General features: G+C 43.5%; 1 protein-coding gene across 1 annotated transcript in view; it reads right to left on the bottom strand.

Annotated features, from left to right (window-relative positions):
* Positions 1–6,233: 6,233 nt before the first annotated feature.
* Positions 6,234–16,481, bottom strand: part of paf1 (PAF1 homolog, Paf1/RNA polymerase II complex component) — a 28,813-nt gene continuing 18,565 nt past the window's right edge. The window contains exons 8-12 of the mRNA XM_048618236.1: positions 15,860–15,976; positions 12,677–12,805; positions 11,394–11,505; positions 9,103–9,184; positions 6,234–6,979 (exon numbers count right to left, since the gene is read on the bottom strand). Of these exons, the coding sequence (XP_048474193.1) occupies positions 6,561–6,979; positions 9,103–9,184; positions 11,394–11,505; positions 12,677–12,805; positions 15,860–15,976 (859 nt within the window). The 3' untranslated portion in view covers positions 6,234–6,560. The remainder of the gene's footprint in view (positions 6,980–9,102; positions 9,185–11,393; positions 11,506–12,676; positions 12,806–15,859; positions 15,977–16,481) is intronic.

Below are 16,481 nucleotides of genomic sequence, written 5' to 3'. Positions count from 1 at the left end.
ATTACAAGAACATAGGTTCCTGATGTGGCTAGCAACCATGGTTGAAGGTAGTTAGCAGATGACATCCAGCCTCCAACTGCCCCACACCTACCCTCCCAATATCAAAAGCCTGACATCCTAACAAACCATCACTCTCCAGAAAGCAGAAATCTCATCACTGGAGTTTAGGAGAATGAGAGTAGATATTATTGAAACATAAAAGATTCCTAGGGGCTCGACAGGGTACATGCGAAAAGTTGTTTCCCCTTGTGGCAGCGTTTAGGACCAGAGGACATCATCTCAAGGTGAGGGGTTTCCAGCTAGGACACAGTGAACTGAATCTCAGAGGTTCAGAGGATAGTGAAACTGTGGAATTATTTATGGCAGTGGGATCGTTAAGTGTATTCAAGACAGATAGATAGATTTCTAATAGTAAGGGAATCAACGATTATGGGGAAAAAGGCAGGAAAGTGGAATTGAGGATTAGCAGATCAGCTGAGATCTCATTGAATGGTACAGCAGATTCCATGGCTTGAAAGCTTCTACATCTTTTTATCTTATTATCTGATTGGAATTTTCTTGAGTGTCAGGCAAGAGGAAAAGCTACTGCAAAGTCTCTGGAGTAGTAATCCAGAGGCTAATGTTGAGGAGACGCTTGCTAGTGATATGAAAGAATAAAGAGAAAGTCAAACAAGGTTTATCCCATTACTGATATCTTCATAATTAGTAAAACGTGACGTTCTCCAAGACTGTTCAGAAGCCAGTCCTGGAGGCCTGAAAATCTTGTGTGGAGATCGCCAACACAGATGAGGGATTCCAGTCCTACTGGGTGAAATGCTACTTTAGACACGGTGAGCTATACATCAAACTGCCCAATATGCTTCTCCGCTGGGACAAAGATAATCCAAACACAGAATCATAAAATCCCTACAGTGGGGAAAGAGACCTTTCGGCCCATCAAGTCCACACTGATCCTCTGAAGAGCATCCCACCCTGTCCCTGCACTTCTCATGGCTAACCCACCTAGCCTGCACATCCCTGAACGCTACGGGCAATTTAGCATGGTCAATTCACCTAACCTGCACATCTTTGGACCATGGTACGAAACCAGAGCACCCAGAGGAAACCCACACAAACACAGGGAGAAGGTGCAAACTCCACACAGACAGTCACCCGAGGGTGGCAATGAACCCGGGTCCCTGGCGCTGTCAGGCAGCTGTGTTAACCGCTGTGCCACCCATTGAGAACATCTACCCAGACAGAACAGACCCAATGCAAAATGTGCCCATGAGCTGGTTATGAACACAGTGGTGTTGACACAAGCTCATCATTCTTGCATCAAGCTTGTCCCTGTTAATTTAACGATAGAGAGAAGGAGCGAGTTCAGCAACAGTTGGTGCTTTTTAAAGAAGACTAATTCACAGAACATGGGCTTCACTAGCATTTTTTTGCCCACATCCAATTTCCCCTTGAGAGGTGGTATTGATTTCCCTTCTTTAAATGTTGCAGTCCATGTGCTGTAGGTAGACCCACAATGCCGTCAGGAAGGGAATTCCATGATTTTGACCTAGTAACTGAAGGAACGGTGAAATGTTTCCAAGTCAGTGGCTTGGAGGGGATCTTCTGTCTGATGCCCCTGTCCCTCTGAATGGAAGTGGTTGTGAGTTTCAAAGAGTCTTAAAGAGTTGCTGCAGAGTGCCGCTACTAGGCATCAGTGGTGGAGGGAGTGAATGCTTGTGGATGAGGTGCCATCAAGCAGGCTGCTTTGTCCTGGATGATGTCAAGCTTCTTGAGTGTTGTTGGAGCTGCATACATCCAGGCAAGAGGGGAGTATTCCATTACACTCCTGACTTGTGTCTTGCAAATGGTGACCCTGGTCAGGAGAGGGAACACATTGCTAGGCAGGGCACCAGAATGAAAGATGAAACTGGACAGCGCAGATCCTGACTGCATAGTGTTAGAGAAACAAAGTTGGAGAGAGACAAACTGACAGAAACCAAAGGCGTACAGAGCAAAACTGGGATGGAAAGGGGACAAATGTTCTATTGGGAAGCTTCATCAGGCAAAAACAGATTTCAAGTGCCTTTTGTTTTTAAACACTTACTTCTAGATACAGTTTGTATTAACTACTCACAGGAGTCTTATGAGTTGGAAGCCTGAAGGTTCAATAAGTATCAAAGAATTATGATTTCAGTGGCTATATTGACAATAATTTAAGTAAATTAAGCTGTGAAACCCTCACAGGGGTCAGCCAACTGTAACGTACCATTCACTCACCTTATAAGCCTTCAATTTAAAAGTGCCAATATTAAATGTGAGTGAAATTCCATTCTGGCCAAATTAAATCATAAAAGGTATACCACTTATCCACAGTTCTGCGAACAGTTCCAACGTTGCGAAACATTTTTCTCTCCCTGTCTCTCTCTCTCGCTTTTACAAATAGTGGTCTCTCAGTCAGCAGAAAAACAGAGTTTTCTGGTTCTAATCTGTGATGTATCTTGCAACACTTTTCTATTTATAACGATGCTGCATAAATGCAAGTCACTGTTGTTATAAACTTAGAGCTTAATGTCAAAGAACTGAGGCAGCAAATGCTGATTCATCTGTCTTCAAGCACATGTTCAGACAAAACAAATTGCAAATGTGGCCCAAACTGAGGAGTGTTAACAGAATTAAGGCTTTCTATGGTACACCATACATCATGCCCACTGCCACTTTACCAGCAATACACTCCTCACTGGAGAAGAGACTGGGTGATGGTCTGGCTTTCCGTCCTAGCTGTCCACTTGGGTTTCACATTGTTCAAGGTCAGCTTAAGAAGATTCGACCCAGAGGGAAGGCTGTGCTAGTAGAGAAGGAATTAGAAGGATGAATGGGAGCATTGGGGGAGGGGGGTTTTGGGTGGTGGTGGGTGCAAGAGATCCTCTATAGAAGGAAAGGAAACCATGGCTTCTCTATTGGAAGAGCAACTGAAGTCGTCACAGTGCAGGGGCAAGATTGTCCAGATGACAAACAGAAAAACTGGTTCAGTCCAAAACATTCCCAGCCAGACTCCAACCAAACATGCCCAGAAGCCACCACTGGATTTGGGTGGGTCTGATTCAAACTTTTGGTGCAACTGTGATTGCTTTCCGGTTTCACTTTCAACTCACATGATCCAACTTCTAAACTGCAGAGTTTGGAAGGGTACATTCCCAAGGTAAGTGCCGTTCTTCAAGTAGAAATTCTTAATTTCTCCTGAGCCTCTCAATCTCCAATTAATTCCAGGCCCCTCATCGATGTGACACAGCAGAACAGCAGCTCCTTTGGTCTCACCTCTTTGCATCCACCCCTGACTACTCATTTGGAACACTGAGGAAGAGTCTAGACTATCTATCCAGTATCAAACTCTAAGCTTCTTAATCCTAGAAGGACAAAGGCAGAACATGTATAGGAACACCATCACCTCCAAGTTCCCCTCCGAGCCATACACCTCCCCGACTTGAAACTAGGTCGCTGTGCCTTCACTGTTCCTGGGTCAAAATCCTGAAATTCCTGTTATGTCAGCATTTTGGGTGGACTTACAGCACATGGACTGCAATCGTTTGAGAAAGCTGCTCACCATCACCTCCTCAAGGCCAACTATAAATGGTCAATGAATGTTGGTCTCGTCAGCGATGCCCACATTCCATGAATGAACTTGTAAAATTTTCTCCTTTTTACAGTTGGGCCCTCCTACTTCATGAATCATTTCAGAAAAGTAACAATAACAGTCGACTCATACACAAGTCACCTCTGACATCACCAAATACGTTACCAAAGAGGGTAATTCTTATCTTGTTCATTAAATATCTTCAGAATCTAGTGCATCAGTTCTGTTATTACTGTATCCTCTAACTCTCTTCCTCTGCCTTTAGGTAATCTTGCCAACAACCTACCCCACATACGTGCTGGCTACACATGTGCAAATAACAGATTAGTGAGAGCAGTACTTCATCTGGGATGTTGGCATGCAATGGATTAATTACACAGTAGAGGCTCTTGGCTTTAATAATTGTAAAGGGTTGCCTCGGATTTTATTAGGCTCCATGCCACACACATCTAAGATTTAGCAATCAGACTCTCTGTTCCTGCTAATATGTTAGTTAGAAACAGTAATTATATTACAAGAAGAAAAACCATACCCAAGGGTCAAGGTACAAACCTAACAAAGGCAGAGAATAAAGCACATTTTGTCTTTATCCTGGGTGTCTGTTTGACGTAGATGCCTTTAAGGCCGGGAATAACAGGTTTTTGATCTCTCAGGGAATCAGGGATATGGGGAATGGGTAAGGAAAGAGAAATTGAGGCATAACCTCAGCCATGATCATATTGCCAAACTATGGCACAATGGGCAGAATGGTCTCCTTCAGCTCCTATTCCTCTTATGAATTTGTAAAGCTAAGCAAGGACAGGTTTGAGGCAGTCCCTAATTAGATAATGAACCTATGCTTTGTCACACCAATGATGGGGCCTCTCTAATGATCCCCGTTGAACACATGCTCCCCAACAGGAAAATGGAGCACTGCTTCAAGCTGCGATTGCCATTCAGCAAGAATCAGTCACTGGGTCAATACAGATTGGCCATTATTATGGGTGAGCCTAGTGTTAGTCTAGGAGGAGGCATAAGAATCAAGGGAAAAGTTAGTCACTGACAGCACCCTCCTATATATTGGCATTGGCAGCTGTATACAGGAATCTTCTCATCAGGTCTCTCAGTATGACAATAGCTTGTAAGCTGACACCGAGCTCATTGCTATGAAAAGCAACAACCTCTGCAGATGCAATTGGAAGCAACAAAGGTGGATGCGTGTTTAACTATTTGAACACATCCTCATCTGCAGCATAATTCAACCATTTCACCTATAGGCACACCCTGACGTATTTTATCTAACTTAGCTCATGTCTCTTTGAATCCACTCTTATTTTTTTCCTTATTTTTTATTTTTCACTCCTAGGAACAGGAGTAGGCCTGTCCACCATAAAATGAGATCATTGCTGATCTGTGGCCTAGCTCCATATTCCTGCCTTTCGTCCATATTCCTCTCAATGTAATTGCTTCAGTGGAGTTTCTATAACCAAATTTACAGGTTTAAATTAGAAAAAGCAGTGGGTCCCAACATGGAGCCTTGAGGACCCGGACTCAATGCATCACATTTCTCCCCTAAACGACCATGCATTTTTCACCCCTCAGATAATTTCTGCTCCACTTCCAAAGGCTTTTCTTGTCTCCCTATGACTTTTACGTTCATCTAACAGCCTTTCATGTGGTACTTTATCAAATGTTTAATGAAAGTCTAGATTCAGCAGATTTAACATTATTTCCACATTCCAATTGGATTTTCAATTTAAGCACAACATTCTGGAGGGTCTCTGCTAACCAACTTAACTAAATGCTATCAGTAAAATCTACAGCTTTGGGGCTTCAGGATAAACTCTGAGAAATGTTAAGAAACCGGTGAACTGAGAAAATGACAGCTTGTTAGAGAGTTTCCAAAGCAGAGAGATCGATTAAGGGGTGCAACTAGGCTTATTAATGTCAACAAAAAGGTATTGAAACTGTTCGCACAGATTTTGTTTTACAAATTGACAAACATGGGCAGGCTAGATTTCTTCCAACTTTTAAAGGGAAGAGGATTTATGTAACTTGATAGGTTAGCCGGTGTACAGACCTTCTCTGTCCTTCATAAGCATTTGTATTTCCTTTTCTTACCTCATGATCCAATGGTCCCTATGCTCTGGGGAACTTCACTCTTTCATTCCAAATTAGCAATAGAACAGAACTAACGGGGTGAAAGGTTGGCTTTTACAGTTCCCACTCACAGCAGGGGCTTTTTTCTCGTTCTCTGTGCCAAACCTGCAACATGACTTCCTACAGCTCACTGTGCGTAAACCTTCAATTGCCAACATTGTTCAGGAATTCCTAAATCTCAATGAAGAGCTGAAAAAGATTCAGAGATCACTCAAAACTACGAATAAATGGAGTGATTTTTTTTCACCCAATCATAAAAACTCATGTCAGGTTAATCCTGGAACCTGTAACAAGCATGTCCAAATCATTTAGTTCCATAGTGTATAGATCTTCAGAAAATTCAGTACAAAAGTAGATGTACTTCTCTCCAACAGAAATATTTTCAATTCTCAAATGCAGTGTCTGGTCTAAAAGAGGAAACTCGAATCCCCAAACGTCTCCCGTTGCATTTTACCTGGACACATTCTCCATTGCCAGCTCAGTGTCAGGTTTAACACCATAGGTTTTTAATCTCTATTTAAAGATCTCATAGAACGTTGCAATATTTTAACAAATGTTTATAAAAATGACCTTAAACATCAGCATTTAGCGAAGTGTTAAAATCTTCCACACCAGCTACGTACCTGGGTTGGTCGCTCAAGGTTTCCACACACAGGACTGTGCTATCTATACTCACCTACTGCGTAAACAGACAGAGAGAGAAAGGTAAGGGACAGAATGCTCATTGAACTCCCAAAACTGTCAGTGAATCTACAAAGTGATGTCCCAATCCATGTGAACCCACTGCTGCCAGTTCAGGACTGAGTCTTTTTCAGTCACTCTCACTGCCACTTCCCTCATTTTCACTTGAATCCGTACCCTGCTCACTGCCACTCTGCACAACATGTTGGTTCTCATTGTCAGACTGCTCACTGCCGCTGTTGGATGCACTCCTGCTGCGGCTCCTGCGCTCTTCCTCCTCGCTGTGCTGCTCATCGTCACTGCCACTCTCCTCTTGGCCGCTCTCGTTCTGTTGGTCCTCATTGTCACTGTCGTCATCACTGCCGAAGATCTCCTCCTCGTCCCGGGCCTCGCGAGCCTGCCGCTCGTCCCCACTATTACTTTCCATGTCACTCCCGCTCTTGTTGCTGGCTTTCTCCTCTTTGTCCTCTTCCCGTTCACTTTCACTCCCAGAGTGCTCGTCCGCACTGTCTGCCTTCTCACTGCCACTCTCTCTCTCTTTTTCATCTTCTAAGGGGAGAAAAGAAGAATTGCATTTATATACCACTTTTCATGACCACCAAACATCTCAAAGTGCTTCGCAACCAATGGAGTAGTTTTGAAGGACAAACAATGTGATAATTTGTTTTTATATTCTGATCATAGAATGCCTACAGTGTGGAAGCTGGCCATTAGGTCCATCAAGTCTACACTGACCCTCCTAAGAACATCCCACCCAGACCCAGATCCGCTACCCTATCCCTGTAATCCTGCATTTCCCATGGCTAATCCACCTAATCCACAAATCCCTGAACACTATGGGGCAATTTAGCATGGCCAATCCACCTAAACTGCACATCTTTGGACTGTGGGAGGAAACCAGAACACCTGGAGGAAACCCACGCAGACACAGGGAGAACGTACAAACTCCACACAAACCTGAGGGTGGAATTGAACCCAGGTCCCTGGTGCTGTGAGGCAGCAGTGCTAACCCCTGAGCCACCGTGTTGCCCCCACTGATGGAGGGTCAAATATTGGCCATTGCCCTAGGAACCATTCCCCTGCCTTCTTCAAAATAGTGGCATGGAATCATTTACATATACCTGAGAGTGCAAACAGGCCTCAGTTTTGTCTCAGGTGAAAGATGGCACTTTGATAACAGTGCTTCACTGCAGTAGAGCTTTGATTTTGTACTCAAGCTCTGGTTTGGGATTTGAATCTGGAAACTTGAGTCAGAGCTGCCAACTGAGCCAAAACTGGCAAAGAATCAGTCAGGCAGAGATATCAGACCACATGTCACCTTCACCCATTGAGCACAGGTAATGATCTCTGCAGAGTCGGAGCTTAACGAAGTACCAAAGTAATCATGCTGTAACTACCAAAGTATTAATAAAAACCATAGATGCTCGCAGGATTGGTGTACACGAACAACTACTTAGTCTTAGTGATCTTAAAACTATCATTGATTGTTGTAGAAATCCATGCAGTTTCATAATGTCCTTTAGGGAAGCAAATCTACCGTCCTGATCGGGTCTGACCTACATGTGATACCACGTCCCCAGCGACACGGTTCACTCTTACCTCTCCTCTGAAATGGTCTAGCAAGCTGCTCCACTGTGGCAATTAGGATAGACAACAAATATTGGCTTGCCCAACAATGCCCATATCCCAAGAACAAATACTTAAAAAAAAAGACAAAATCGCAGGGAAGGAAAGGGAAAGACAGCTGGCATTGGGCTGGCACCAGGCACTAGAAACACCAGGCAGGGGAAAGAAACAGCAGCCCAAACTTGGGCTGTTAGTGGGAGATAGGGCAACTGTAATGGAGGCAACAGTGAGGTTATACATTGAAGACTGGACTGGAGGAGTGCAGGAAGAAGAGCAGTAATGAATTAATTATGAACCACGGAATAAGCCAGGGCAGTGAACACCAACACACCATTCACCTGTGCAAGGCATCAGCACCAAATCCATTCTGCCCCCAACCAACACATCCTTTATAATTTTCTGATCACCACTCTTTAGGAAGGGTGGGAAGGTCTTTGAGGGTGCAGAGGAGAGTTATCAGAATGCCTCCAGGGATGAAGAAATTTAGTTACAAGGTTAGGTTGAAGAAGCTGAAGTTGTTCTCCTTGGAGTAAAGGAGATTGACAGAGGTCAGACGGAAGTGTGGGGTATTAAGGCAAGTTTTAATAAGGCAGACAAAGGAAAGCTGTTCCCATTGGCTGATGGCACAATGATGAGAGGACCTGGATTTAAGATACTCGGCCAAAAATACTAGGGTGGGAGGAATATGTGTAGAAATTTTTTTGTTTAAACACAAAGAATGAAGTTTGAGATGCTCATGTTTTGATCAGGAGATGGGATGTACACAGGAGTGATAAAATACAAGGTGAGGTGATGGGGGTAGGTGATGAGACCGAGTGGAGAAGGTTGCATGGACTTGCAGAATGGACATCTGGATCACAATTGCTTTTTAGATACTTTATAGTTTTTATTAACAGAGCTGCAGGAAGGTCAGACAAATAGCGAACAATGAAGCAAAGTTGGGCGTGTGTGTGGTTGAACTGGTTTGGGGAGGGGTGAGAGCGGGAAGATTGCCTGCACATTCACTAGTCAATATGAGGAAACTCTATCTGGACAAACATCTTTACCTGATCCTGGGATCTCTGTTCCTTGTTCCATTTCCTCTTCATCCTCTGGCTCGTGATTCTCCAGTTGAGCCCGTCTGGCTTCCTGTGTGGGAACAGGACAAATGCAAGTCAGGTAACAGTCTCTAGATCCCCGCTGAGGCTGTGCATTATCCCTACCCACCTGCCCTGCCCTAGCCTAGCTGAGGCCCCAGCTATTAATTAACATGAGATATTAGGAACTGCAGATGCTGGAGAATCTGAGATAACAAGGTGTAGAGCTGGATGAACACAGCAGGCCAAGCAGCATCAGAGGAGCAGGAAAGCTGACGTTTTGGGCCTAGACCCTTCTTCAGAAATGGGGGAGGAGAAGGGGGTTCTGAAATAAATAAGGAGAGAGGGGGAGGCGGATAGAAGATGGATAGAGGAGAAGATAGGTAGAGAGGAGACAGACAGGTCGAAGAGGCGGGGATGGAGCCAGTAAAGGTGAGTGTAGGTGGGGAGTTAGGGAGTTAGGTCAGTCCAGGGAGGGCAAATTAACATGGCTTTGATTTTACAGATTGCACTGGTATCACTTCAAGTTAACATATATGCAAATATTGTAGCACTGAAGGAGTCATCCAGTCCACATCAATGTTTGCCCTGAACATAAGTTGTTCCATTCCATCCCATATGCCTTTTTCCTTCATTCTGGAACGCTGAAGCTTTTTCTCCAGGCTCCATCTCCATCTCCATCTATCTGCCTACTTGCTCCGTTGCCCCCCTCCCAGCCCTGTCATCAGCATATAGACCATCTTTCCCTAGTTACAACCAGTTCTGAAGAAGGGTCACTGGACTCAAAATGTTAAATCTGCTTTCTCTTCACAGATGCTGCCAGACCTGCTGAGTTTCTGCAGGCAGATTTCTGTTTTTTTTGGATGTAGGAGCAAAGATCAGTCATGATCTTATGGAAAAGACAGAGCAGGCTTGAGGAGCTGAATGGCCCATTCCTGATGGTATTGCTTCAGTTTTATCAGGAGGAACTGTTCCTCCATTTTAAATACACAGTAACATCAAAGAAGAGCATGAAGCAAGGGCATGGGCTGGTGACTGCGTATGTGGCACCAAATTGGCAACATTGGGAAATTCCATTCAAAAAAGTATTAGCTGTTTGTCATGTGGCTTTGCTGACTAAATCAGACGATACAGACTGGAGTTTAGAATGAGGAAAATAAGCACACTGCTTATGCACTGAGGGTTGTGGAGCATACTGCCCTGTGGGCAGGGAAGGCAGATAACATCAGTCAAGATGGAACAAAGTTGTGCAGGGAAAGTGATGGAGGCATTGAAGGTCTTGGTCTCCTAATCTGAAGAAGGACATTCTTGCTATTGAGGGAGTCCAACAAAGGTTCACCAGACTGATTCCCAGGATGGCAGGCCTGACATGTGAAGAAAGACTGGATTGACTGGGCTTGTACTCACTGGAATTTAGAAGCACGAGGGAGGATTTCATAGAAACACAAAATCCTGATGGGACTGGACAGGATAGATGCAGGAAGAATGTTCCTGATGTTGAGGAAGTCCAGACCTAGACGTCACAGTCTAAGAATTAGGGGTAAGCCATTCCGGACTGAGATGGGGAAGAATTTCTTCACTCAGAGTTGTGAACCTGTGGAATTCTCTATCACAGAAAGCTGCTGGGGCCAGTTTGCTAAATACATTCAAGAGGGAGTTGGGTGTGATTCTTGTAGCGAAAGGTATCAAAGGGTATGGAGAGAAAGCGGGAGTGAGATACCAAAATTGCATGATCAATCATGATCATATTGAATGGTGGTGCAGGTTCAAAGGGCCAAATGGCCTACTCCTGCACTTATTTTCTATGTTTCTATAGGAAGGGTGCTGCAGACAGACTGGCCTCAAGGATTAGGGTCACCCATTTGTCACATTTCAACACAGTCTTCACAAGATGGTGAATGATACCTTGTGGTGTGCATGGAAGGTCATAGGCCAGTGGGGAGAGCATACCTATCAGGAAGAAATCCCACATTTACTGAAGATATGGAGACTGCAGTTTCTCACGGACTTCCATCCTCCCTATGTTCACTATGCTGTGATGACCAGTCTATTTTTTGGTTGAAAAACAGTCTCCAGTTTTTGGATCAGATTTGGGCTGGTCAACGATTCCAGAACAAAAAACTAAACCCAATGGCACACTCCCATCACCCACATCAGTGAAAATGACCCACAAGCAGGAATTGGCAGGGAGCAGTAGATCACACTTTACAAATATCTCAAAACTAAGACTGTACTTCAGAATGGCCAGCAGCTTTACCCACCTGTGCCTCCAGCTCCTTCTCATTCATGTCTCTGTGCTTTACCACGAGCACTGCATTGGTGTTCGACTGAACTCCATGACCTCCCTTTGCACGCCGCTTGCTCAGACGTACTCTGTGGAAATAGATAAAGCAGTCAGCTAGCTGGTAGTTGCAGGTACCAACACTGCCCACGCAAGATCCTGCGAATCTGCTGGGAAGACAGACACACTAACACCTACGTCCTCGACCAGGCCAACATCCCCAGCATTGAGGCACTAACCAACCATAGATGGTTGCGTTGGGCTGCGTATGCCGTCTGCATGACCAACATGAGACTCTCCAAGCAGGTGCCCTTCTCCCAGCTCCAAAACGGCAGGCCAGCCCCAGGTGGACAGAGGAAACACTTCAGTGATATCCTCAAGGCCTCACTGGTGATGTGCGGCATTCCCACCGACATCTGGGAAACACTGGCTCGAGACCATCCAAAGTGGAGGAGAAGCATCTGGGAAGGCGTCGAGCACCTCAAGGCTTGCCGCCAGGAAAGAGCGGAATCCAGGTGAAAACAGCATGAGGTGGGTGCTGCCATACCAACACCCCACCCAACCCTTCCCATGACCACCTTCTGCCCCAAGTGTGGCAGAGTCTGCAGAAGCCATGCTGGACTGGACAGTCACCTACGGAACCACCCCGAGAGTGGAAGAGAGTCATCCTCGTCTGTGAGGGACCGCCAACAATGATGAGTTGCAGGTATGGGTTACACGTGAACAGTGCCTCATACATGAAATTACTTTAACGCACAGCCACAGAGAACACATGTGTAAAGGAGGAACAGGAAGGAGCCAAAAACCATGTCACGGGAGAGGAAGATGATGCCTATTTCGAAACAGATTATGGTGGAACCCATGCAAGGAGAGTACCATTCTGTGGGAAAAGCACTGGAAAATGATAAGAGCAATTGGAGAGCTTGAATGGGAGGCTCCTGCAGCTGGCAAGGTTAGAGGGCAACTCCTTGTTGTTGGTAAGGCCAAGTGTGGATTTGTTTGGGGGTATTGTTGTGCATGAAGATAGTGAAAGGAGGGTGTCAGAGTGAATGACAACAGGAATTCAGGTTGCCTTCAATGAGGACCTTCTGGCTATGTGATCTCTGTAAAGGATGAGGCTCTGAGGCAGTGGCTAGGGAAGTAGATGTGAATAAATTAACAAAGGTGCCAGCGATTCATGCCAGCTGATGCACTCTGGGATAGATGTTGCCTCAGTGTCTGGCTGTGACACTGCCGGTGTGTAATTGCTAGCTCTCAGCTCACCTGGTCTCAAGTTCGTTGTAGTAAACTCCATCTCCATCTCGGAAGATAAAGAAATAGTTTTCCTCATATCCTTTACTGGCTTTGTTCTTCACATTCCAGTTATACTCTCTAGATATTTTATATTCATATCTGAAAAAAACAGAAACTCACTGAGTATGGGACACAGGGTCATCTCACCTCACATTCATACATCTTGCGCCACACAGTGTAAACAACTCCATGCTGTGCCTGCCCTCTGCGTGTTAGCTGGGGATAATATAGAGAGAACTTACATGGCCTGGGAATGGTTCCATCAACCATTTACTTATTTCAACACCCTCTGCGTAAAAGTTTGCTCAAATCAATGTAAGCCCTGGTTTATATTTAACGATTTCCTCATTTTCAAAATACTTATTGCTTGAATTCAGTGTAAAGTCTTATTTTGAACTCTAACCACAAGAACAAGTCATCTGCTGAATCATATAACTGCGGTTGCAGAAAAGGCTTTACAATAAATCATGGAGGGGTTGCGTTTGCATGAGATGTGCTTTTACAAAGTTAGTATGACAGTATTTGAATACAATAAAAAAAATCTGAAATTAAGATTCTAATGATGATCATGTCGACTGTTAGAAAAATCATTAGGGAAGGAAACTGTCATCCTTACCCGGTCTGGCCTACATGTGACTCCAGACCCACAGCAATGTGGTCGACTCTTAATTGCCCTCTGGACAATTAGGAATGGGCAATAAATGCTGCCTAGCCAGCGACGCCCTTAACCCATGAATGAATAAAGAAAAAAACGAATGTGTGAGATTGTGGTGTAACTGGTCTAGTAATCCTGAATGCCAGGCTAATGTTTTGGGGATGAGAGATTCAATCCCACTGTGGAAGATGATGAAATTTGAATTAATTTTAAGCAAGCTGGAATTAAAAATTAGTCTAATGGCAACCATTGTTAATTGTCATAAACTATTATCTTAATATGTGACTCCAGACCCACAGTGAAATGTGGTTGACTCTTAACTAGTGAAATAGCCTATTGAGTCAATCAGTTCAAAGGCAACAAATACCAACCTTGCAGGTGACACCAATATCCTATACAAGAATTTTTATAAATGAGAATTATACTGTAACCATTATAGAGAAATGGTTGCAAGGTGATCAAGGTTGGGCAACAGATATTCAAGGATACATGACATTTTGGAAGGGCGGGAGAAAAGGAAAAGGAGGTTGGGTAGCTTTGTTAATAAAGAGTGGAATCAGTACAAATAGTGAAAAATGATACCGGTTCAGAAAGTAGAATCAACTTCAGTGGAGATAAGAAATGGCAGAGGAATGAAAATACTGGTAGGTGTAATATATAGGCCTCTTAATAGTACCTACAGACTAGGACAGAGTACACAGCAAGAAATAATGGAGATTTGTAAGAAATATACTGCAATAGTCATGATTTTCACATGAATTAAACAAACCAAATTGGCAAAGGTAGCCTCAAAGTTGCATGCAAGGATACATTTGGAATGGTATCTTAAGTGACAAACATTTAAATATATTATTATTTGGGAACTTGGGTTCTAAAGAAAAGTAACTTTTTTAGTACAGTGAAGGTGTTCTTTTTAAGGGTCAGAAATGCGTTTATTTACATAAGGGCAAAAACAGCATTTCTCTAAAAATCATATGACTTAAGCAAAATGAGTGGACAAGGTAGCTGGTGAGATACTTGCTGAAATGTTTACCAAGTCAACTGTTTACAACCCAGAGATAAAGATAGAGAGAGAGAGAGAGAGAGAGAGAGACAGAGAAATGGAGAGGCCAGAGGAGATTCAGTTCAGAAGATCCATCCAGCAGATATGCTGTTTTGCAGCTTCAAAGCTGTCAAAGGAATTGGGAAAAACCCTAACTTTCTTCCTTTTAGTTCAATGAGAAACGTTATTGAGTTAACCCGTGTCAGTGTGTCTCAGGGAGAGATGGAGAGAATCACATCTGCTGCAGAAAGTTGGTGAAAAGAAACACTTAGGTTGCAAGCAAGAAATGAAAGGGTAAAGACAGGAGTGGGATACTTCACTGGGATGGAGTATCTTTCTGGGTAATGCTGGGAAAAAGAATTGATTTTATTTTGTTTTTGCTGCTTAAGATAGGTTAGTTCTAAATTGTTTTATGTATACAGCTTTTTTTTTGGGTAATAACTTTTACTCTTTCCAAGTACTTTGGCAGCCTCTTGTACATATGTTCAGAGACAGAAATGCAGGAAAATTGCAAAAATAAAACTTATGGTGTATTAAGTCAGGTGTCCCTCTGGGACATGACTTGCTCAGTAGTATCATCACTTCGGATCATAACACTTTGACCAATACACCTGGGATCAAACTTTTGGACCTGGTAATGTGTAATGAGACAGGGAGAGTTAAAGACCACATAGTAAATTTCACATCCAGTTTGAGAGTGAGAAATATGGCTCCAAACTGGCAAATTAAACTTAAATACAGGTAATTCCAAGGTAGGAAGACAGCTCTTTAATGTAAACTGGGTTTGTAGATTAAAAGTAAAACAGTAGAAAGACAGTAGCAGACATTTAAGTAGATACTGCATAGTCTTCAATGACGATATGTTTCATTAAGAACAAAACACTATTGGAAAGATACACCACCTGTGGCTAACAAAGGAAACTAAGGGTGACATTAAAGGAAAAACACACAATGCTACAAAGTATGGTGGTAATCCAGAAGACTGGGGAAACTTTCAGAAACCAGCAAAGAAATCTACCAGCAAAAAAATAATGAGGGAAGAACTGAATTGTGACAGAAAGCCAGCAAGGAAAGTAAAAGGACAGTAAAAGCTACAAGGATATTTAAAGGAACAGAGTAGCTAAAGGCATTACTGGTCCCCAGTAGAGTGCGACGAAGGAATTAACAGTGGGAAACAAGGAAAAGACAGAGGTTTAAATAATTATTTCATATCTGTCTAAACAGTAGAAAATGGTGGGGAAGGAGTTTTATTTAGCATATAACCAGTGCTATGCGGGAATGTTAAATCAGCCACTTGCTTATTTTAATATCTTCCGTCTAAAACTGTGCTCAAATCAGTGCAGACTACACTTCATACTTGGGGATTTCCTCATTTTGAGAATTCTATAGCTGAAATTCAGCGTAAGGTCTTTACTGTAAATTCTAAGCACAAAAACAAAATGACCAGCTGACTTACATATCCTCTGGCATGTAGTCAATGCATTCCTCATTATCTCTTTTCCGTTTCCTTATGGTTTCCTCATTTGGCAGGAAGTAAGCAACAAATTGGTTTCCTTCCTCATCCATCATACCTCTGGGGAGAGACAGAAACAGTTACATTTCAACCTGAACCACTCAGGAACTTTCAGAGTTAACGCTGAAGTCAAGAATTCAGAAATCATAATCACTGCCTACATTGTTCTAATGTTGATAATTTTGCTATTCACCATTTACCTCTTCAGAATACACCTTTTCTTTCCATAACTTGTTCCAAGACCATCTCCTTTTGTCTTACATCAAGATTAGGTCTGTTAGTTAATCTTCACCATAATTCATGCCACCACTGGGATGTTTGACTGCTGCCTTCCAAAAACACGGGAGGTGGCAGGGCATGGAGGACTGAAGGTGGCAGGAGCTTCAGGTGATGAAATGAGTGAATGAGGCAACAGGGGTGTGTGTGTGTGTGGGAGAATAAGAAGGGGCAGGAGAGGCGAGGAGGGCAGAAGGCACGCCAGGGGTGGGGAAGTAAAGGAGAGGGAGAGGTGATGGGGGTGCGTGGGAAGAACCAGGGGTAAAAGGCACAAAGTGGGGCAGATAGA

The sequence above is a fragment of the Rhincodon typus genome, chromosome 39 (assembly GCF_021869965.1).
Source record: "Rhincodon typus isolate 14 chromosome 39, sRhiTyp1.1, whole genome shotgun sequence".
In the NCBI taxonomy this organism is placed as follows: domain Eukaryota; kingdom Metazoa; phylum Chordata; class Chondrichthyes; order Orectolobiformes; family Rhincodontidae; genus Rhincodon; species Rhincodon typus.
Note: the sequence above shows the minus strand (reverse complement) of the source record. Positions and strands in the feature narration are given on the sequence as shown.